Below are 7,676 nucleotides of genomic sequence, written 5' to 3' on the forward strand. Positions count from 1 at the left end.
TAAATCCTCTCAGTAAGGGCAAAGAGTGCTGGACTGGAACTGAGGTCATGTGGACTCTTCTCCTATTGCTTATATACTGGTATTTCAACAAGTCAATTTTCTTCCTTGTTTTACTGTCTCTGTATGGACAATGATATTATTTAATGGTTTTCAGATATACCGCTAAAAAGGACTAGCATATGGCTGTTGTTAATAGTAGTAGGTAATGACATCAAAGGGAGTTGTTCTATGTGATTTCCACAATTCACTGGTGAATTTGCCATTTTTCCTACAAAGGTTTAAGCATAAACAATATACTTCTTCACTAAGCTCTCAAGCAGTAGATCTTCTGATCGTTATAAATTGCTATATTATATTATTTTATTGTAAAGTATAACCACAGAAAACTTAAGAATATTGGATGAAATTCTAAAATGTTTGTGACAAAGAACTGTCTTCACAATTTCTCTGACAGGGTGGAAGGACTTTCTCTAACAATACTTCCAAAAGCACTAAAACCGTGAGGTTTGGAGCTTTATTTTTATTTGGCTTTACCTTTCTGATGACAAATAATATTTTCTATTGATGTTGCCTCCATAAAAAATGGATGCATGCATGGAAAAAAGGACTTACCCATTATTATTAGGAGCAAAAAAAAATATTTCTGTGAGATTAGACTCGAGTATCTATTAACTTGGTAAATTGCTTCCTCTGTACCCTCACAGTCAGGAGAAATCTTTTGGATCTGAGTGCAGAAGAACGAAGAAGTTTTGTGAATGCCTTACACCAAGCCAAGGTGACAACCCATCCTGACATTGTTATTGCCACACGAAGACGTGAGGAAATATTTGGACCAGATGGCAACACACCACAATTCGAGAATATTTCGATTTATAATTACTTTGTGTGGTCTCATTATTACTCTGTCAGGAAGACTTTCCTTGGCGCAGGGCAGCAGAGTTTTGGAGGAATTGATTTCTCTCATGAGGGACCAGCTTTTGTCACATGGCATAGGTACCACCTACTGCAGCTTGAAAGAGACATGCAGGTAAAGATCACCTTAATGCTGAGCCATGTGTTCACGTTGTATTTATACGGTTGAAGAACTTCTCCTCATGTTCCAATATGCAAAAATGATAGCAGTTCTTTCAACATGTTGAAATAATTCTGCTTCGATTTCAGTAAATCATTAGGTATACTGAACTTAATGGAGTGCATTTAGGTTTTAGCCTGTCATTGTTCTAGAACTGCTAGAACTAGTATTTCAATCAGAGTAATGGAAAACATAAAAGTTACATAGAAATACCCCATGAAAATAGATAAAATATCCATGGAAGGCATATTATTGGGTAACAAAAGTTATTGGTAGTGGTATTTTTAATACCAAAGCCCTGATTCTTGAATAAGTTAGGCTAATCAAAGCAGAAGAAATGCCAGAGAAAAGTATTACAGAAATGGCTTGGGGATTCAGAATCACATTTTATTTGTATAATTAGTGTAACTGGTTAGAGAAATTAGTGCTTCATTACACTTTGTTCCATAAATCAGTGATTCTCATTTGCCTTTCCTTGTGCGGACCTATCCATAAAAGGAATTTAGTATTCTTAAAGAATGCCGTTTTCAAGGTCAGGATTAAATAGCCTTTGAAATCACTTAAAGTGTTTTCACTAGCTGCAATGGCTCTGCATCAGGCTGAGGCACAAAAGCCCTTCAAAAACTCACTTTTTCCTTACTTTTACATCTGCTCAGTCATTCTATAGTTGTCTTTACTGTTCTGTGTGCAAGTGCTGCTGGTTTTGACAAGCCATTAAAAATATTTGGGAAAATAGGGTATCGGTATTAAGTGATGTTTGTTAGTGCCCACAGTATGGTTTTATGGAAGAGCTACTGTCTTATTAATGAGGGAGATCCATGAATCCTTTCAACAGTCCAACTACTCGTTCTGTTGAACAAAGGAGTCAGTGTGAAAGACTACCAAAAGCTTTTACATAGATTTCATAAATTTTTCGTAGATTTCCTCCCCTCCATGAGGCAGGACTCTGACTCTTACTAATTTGTGCTTAACTGTTTTTTACCATCCTTCTAGCAGTAAATGTTATAGCTGTCAGGGGCACACATGTATTGACACCATGTTTATGTGGTTTAGAACATGCTGCAGGACCCCACTTTTGGGCTGCCCTACTGGAACTTTGCAACAGGACAAAACACCTGTGATATCTGCTCTGATGATTTGATGGGAGCTAGAAGCAATTTTGACATCTCTCTTATCAGCCAGAACTCAATCTTCTCTCAGTGGCGAGTGCTATGTGAAAATATAGAAGACTATGAAACTTTGGGAACCATCTGTAACAGTAAGTATAACTGCTGGCAGATATTTGAAGAGAAAATCCTTTTAAGAATAAGTAAATATGAAAATTTACATTGCAATGGCTTTTCCCAGCCAAAAAGTCTTCAAGTCATTTTTTAATAGTCTTGATCCAAGTTTCATCAGTCTTCTGAGATAGTACACACTTATCATCTGTCTTGCACTGAGGCAACCAAGCAGTTCAGAATTTGATCAGGAGCTTGTAGCAGAGGAGCACTAAATGCTTTGACTTCCCTTCTTACACAGTATCTGTTCATCCCCTGTGCCTTAAACAATTACATCTGGCACTGTCATTTCTTAACAGAAGGTTAAGATTTCTTCTGACGGTTCCATTTATCACCTTCATGGCATTTTGGTTCTAAAAGGAAAACATCCCCATGTTAACTATGTGGAGCCTGTTTTGCATTTGAACAATATTGAATCTTAACACATCTACCTCAACTATAAGAGCTTAAATTACAGCAAGATCCTTGTTTATTCATCCCTTCAAGACACAGCTTATCATCTTCATGGAAACAGGAGGAAAAAATAGGAAAAAACCCACAGTACTTGGTTCATCACGTACATAATCAGCTCTAGTCCTTTCCCAAGCTATCAGGACATCCTCAAAACTTTTGTCCTAGGTCTCATCAAGAAATCACATTGATAAACCTATAAAATTTTTTTCCAAAACACTTAAAGAACCACAAATTTCAGTAAGAAGCTTCTAGATGCTTTTTAAAATCCTGGTGCAAGGGATCCAGCACACAGGACCCAGTGAGGATCCAGGTTCTTCGCAAGACATGAAGAACTGACCTCATTCAGTTTAAATGTCATTCAGTTTAAATGTCATTTGTGAGGGATTTTCTTTTTCCCATCCGGAATGATGCATTCTGTGGCCTACCGTTTTGCATCAATACTGTTTTCTTTCTAACCACCCCAGGCACTGAGGGTGGTCCCATCCGAAGAAATCCTGCTGGAAATGTTGCACGGCCTATGGTACAGCGTCTCCCAGAGCCCGAGGATGTTGCTCAGTGTTTGGAAGTTGGTGTATTTGACACTCCTCCATTTTATTCCAACTCAACAGACAGTTTTCGTAACACAGTGGAAGGTAAACATGGCAAACAAAAGGACCTGAAGCAATTCCAAATAAATCAATGGACCAGGCTTGCCACTTTTCCTGTTGGAAGTATGAGTGTGGAGACGATCTATTGGATGCTTAAGAACACACTGGGCTTAGCATTAAGTATTAGCTTAGTATTAAGTGAAAATAAGCTCCGGGTAAATTTCTTTATAGCTTTTGTCAGTCCTTTAAATGCGTGAAAGCCTCAAAAGTGTGTCACTGGCATAGTAAGCAGAAACTATCTGAGATCAGGTGCTTGCAACACAGTAATTTGTTGCTGTTGCTGAAAACACACAGCCCTTGCCTGTGGATTGATTCAGATGCATCCTTAAATGAGGCAAACAAGTGCTCATAGCAGTTAATCTTGTATCGGAATTAAAATAAACAAAAGAAAGCAAAATAAATTATAAGCTTTCGTATTAATTAATGGGATGGTATGGAAGTAGTAATTGAGGAAGGAGTACAGGATTTACTGCTAGACATGCTAGTCCTTCTCTCTGACCCACGTAACTGTTCTTCCCTAAGCTCTACAACTCTGAATTTTCAGTCAGTGGCATCTGAACACACACACCCAGCATAGAAACCAGCCTAAAGATTTGATCCATGCTGTTTAGCCAGTATCCTGCCAACTGCTTCTGCGCTTTAATAATCCAGAGCTTTTAACTAGAAAGACTAGGAGTCATGAAAAAAGATTACCAAGTGACCACTCGGATCCCTGCCAGACCTCGTGTAGATCCTCTGGCTCTTCTGAAGAGGCATAACTACTGTGATGGGGAGGATCTGCTCCATTTTCTTTCTGTTGGAGAACAAACCTAAAAATCTACACAAACCCTTTAAGTATATATGAAAGTTTTGGATGCTTACCATGTTTGACAAATGGGCTATCAATATCTTGGTATCGAAACATTGCTTTAGCCAATTAACTGTACAGCCTCCCCGCTGGAAAGTTTTACTAAAGCTTGAAAATGGGAGAAGTTTTCATGATGCTTCAGATCCTAGCATCTGAAATGAGGGTTACAAGCTGTTGGGCACTAACAGAGTTACATAGGGTATCTTCACTGAAAAAAACAGACTGTGTGAATCTTTCTGAGATGTGTTTGCAGTAAGCACGGAAATACTGTGTGGAAACATAATAGCTGGCTCATTAGGATAGATGGCAATGTATACATGCTTAAGCGAGCAGTTAAAAAACACATGCAACTATTTCAGTCATGCTGAAAGATATGTAGGTCCCAAATATATACCTTTATTTTCATGCTACCATATGGTTTTATTTTGGCCATTTTTGCATTAGATCCCAGCAGCTTTGCACTCCACATTCTCAGAATTCTTTTGCAAAGGCTAACTTAATCTGAATATTATGCATGCTAGAAACATTTCTCAAATGCCAGTAGGTAGAGAATTAGCTACTCATTAACATAAAGCAAGGCAATGCAACAACATGACATCCTTTAAGAGAAAAAAGAAGTATACAGCTGGGACTGCAGTTTCCAAACAAAATCTTCACTGGGATTTTTTTGTGTTCTTCTTTGTTTATACATTTAGGGTACAGTGATCCTTCAGGGAAATATGACCCAGCAGTTCGAAGTCTTCACAACTTGGCTCATCTATTTTTGAATGGGACAGGAGGGCAAACTCATTTATCACCCAATGATCCCATTTTTGTCCTCCTGCACACATTTACTGATGCTGTTTTTGATGAGTGGCTGAGAAGGTATTCTGCAGGTAAGATGTGCTCATGGGCAGAATCATGGGTGGCTGTCAGTCTTTGTAGTCACAGGAGTTTTTTGAAAGACAAAAAGATGCCCCAAAGCTTAGAAGAGAGGTCTAGAATTTTAACATTTAATATAGTTAACAAAGACAGAACAATAACAAGCAAGTTCTCTTCCTCACCCCGCTGACATCCATTTTCAAATCATTGTCTGTGAACGGACTTGGCCAGTGACACCAAGAACAATTCAAGAAAACAAAATGTGGAAATACATTGTCTCCATAGAGCAATGACACAGTAACCATGGGAGGTTTAAATACTTCATGGGCATTCTGTCATTGTGTGAAGTAAATATCTTTGTTTCTTCTTGTCAAACAAGATCAGATGGCATGCACTGTTTCTGCCCTTCTTTCTTTATCTCTGAAAAGAAGAGAGGAAAGGAATAAGAGAGGAAGTGAAGGAGAGGGAGGGAGGAAGGAAAAACAGGAGAAAGGAACTGCAAGGAAGAAAGAAAAAAGAAATAATAAAGGCAGGAGAATCGTATCAGCGAACTGGGGGTAGAATTCTACATAACCCTAATCTCTGCGCATTAATCTGCACAAAGAAGCAACTATTCTTCTCAGGACAATCCATCCCTCTCTTCCTTCTACAGAAGACAATTGGTGTTGCATACCTAAGACTTCTTTGAGCATCTTTCACAACCTGCCTCATTTATTTTTCCCATGTCAACGATCAGAGGGAAATTTTACCCCTTCTGGCACTTACATGACCTATCACAAGCTTTAGCGTCATCTTACCAAGACAGATTTTTTTTCTTTCTTTTCATCAGCCTTTTCCTTATTTACCATAACGTTGAAAAAAAAAATGCCACCAGAGTTCATATCAGCTTTCCTTCTGAACTGCTTGAGAGAGCTCTTGATCACTTTACAATCAGACAAAGCCAGACTGTATCAAAAAAGTTTTCCAAGTCCTTCATATATACATATTTCTCATTTTTCATGAGAGAAGAAGTGAAAAGCCCAACACAGGCAGAAAGTTTTACAATTTACTGGTGGTTTCTGTTAAACAAAAGAGATAACATTAGTGGTCTTAGTTTTGGCAGAGCAGAACACTCCATTCTGGATCTGTCTCACTGGAAAACAAATCTTTCTAGACTAACTTAGTTTAGGAACAAACAAAATGAGGCACTCAAAAGCCTGAGTCACTGTTGGAAAAAAGAATGTAGTGCAAATTCTTTTGATTTTGCTTACGGAAGTGTGATTTGACTTTCAAATTTAGATATCTCAACATATCCACTGGAGAATGCCCCTATTGGACATAACCGACAGTACAATATGGTGCCTTTCTGGCCTCCGGTTACCAATACTGAAATGTTTGTTACTGCACCAGAAAACCTAGGATACAGCTACGAAGTTGAATGGCCAGGTAAACTGTCCAAACCTAGATGCTTTCTCTTTTTTCTCACCATGTCTTTCTCCCTTTAAGTTTATACATGGTACGATAATGTTTGTTCAAATTTCACAAACAATATTTGATGCCTTGTAAAGGTCTAGTTCTCTTCACTGTCTGACTTTTCAAATCAGTTCTGTTTGGGATTCAATTCAGCTAAATAGCTACTCATTATAGATTGTTCCTGCGTGAATCTCCCACTATCCACTTCAATTTTTGAAAAAGTTCTAATTTGGATCTAAACCTTGAAGAAAGTCCTTATTCCTATATCATATGTCTTCATTATATTGCTGCAGAGAATGCAAATCCCTCAAAAACCAGGAAGCAGAAGGAAGCTCCAGGCCTCTTTTTAGAGTGTAAGAAGAGAGACTGAAATTTTCTTCACATTTTGGAACAAATATCAAACAAAAATTAAATTGGTTCTACTTCACAGCTGGTTGAATAATGACAGATACTGAGCTTTGGTCTGTCACTATGATGTTTATCCTTATACTTGACATTAAATAACTCTCCCTTTTGCTTTCCTTACTGTAGGTCGGGCTCTCCGTGTTACAGAGATGATAACTATCGCAATAGTGACTGCGCTGGTTCTTGTTGCAATTATCTTTGCTACTGCTGCATGTATCGTACATATCAAGAAAAATAAGAATGAGTTGCATCAGCCTCTTCTTACTGACCAGTATCAGCACTACTCAGATGATTATGATGGCATACCAACACCAAGCCAGTCTGTTGTTTGAAGAGATGGCACTTTTTTTGCATCTGTTTGAACCTGTTTATTTTGCTGCATTTTATAAATGGTGGTCATCCACCTGCTTTAAATAAAGAGCATAAACTGTAAGCTTTGTCTTAAGTCCTGATACGTTTGCTTCAGGCTTCACCTCCTCTTTCATCACATCTAGGCACCAATAGGTTACCTCTGCAATGCTAATTCTGTGTTGTTTTCAATAGAATTCCATTAACTTCCCAGGGCTCACCTGCAAGCCTTTTTCATGCATATTTACATAAAAATCTGCTAAAATTCAGTTAACTTGCCAGCAGCTAATATCATCTTATCTCACCTATCCTTT

The 7,676-nt window shown here is 38.1% G+C and overlaps 1 protein-coding gene across 1 annotated transcript in view; it reads left to right on the forward strand.

Moving 5' to 3' along the window:
- TYRP1 (tyrosinase-related protein 1) overlaps nucleotides 1-7,447 on the forward strand; it is a 10,646-nt gene extending 3,199 nt beyond the window's left edge. Inside the window, exons 3-8 of the mRNA XM_010135168.1 lie at nucleotides 705-1,027; nucleotides 2,126-2,330; nucleotides 3,267-3,434; nucleotides 4,992-5,171; nucleotides 6,436-6,582; nucleotides 7,141-7,447. Of these exons, the coding sequence (XP_010133470.1) occupies nucleotides 705-1,027; nucleotides 2,126-2,330; nucleotides 3,267-3,434; nucleotides 4,992-5,171; nucleotides 6,436-6,582; nucleotides 7,141-7,346 (1,229 nt within the window). The 3' untranslated portion in view covers nucleotides 7,347-7,447. The remainder of the gene's footprint in view (nucleotides 1-704; nucleotides 1,028-2,125; nucleotides 2,331-3,266; nucleotides 3,435-4,991; nucleotides 5,172-6,435; nucleotides 6,583-7,140) is intronic.
- The last annotated feature ends 229 nt before the right edge of the window (nucleotides 7,448-7,676 follow it).

This window comes from Buceros rhinoceros, unplaced genomic scaffold, assembly GCF_000710305.1.
Source record: "Buceros rhinoceros silvestris isolate BGI_N320 unplaced genomic scaffold, ASM71030v1 scaffold18204, whole genome shotgun sequence".
Taxonomy (NCBI): Eukaryota; Metazoa; Chordata; class Aves; order Bucerotiformes; family Bucerotidae; genus Buceros; species Buceros rhinoceros.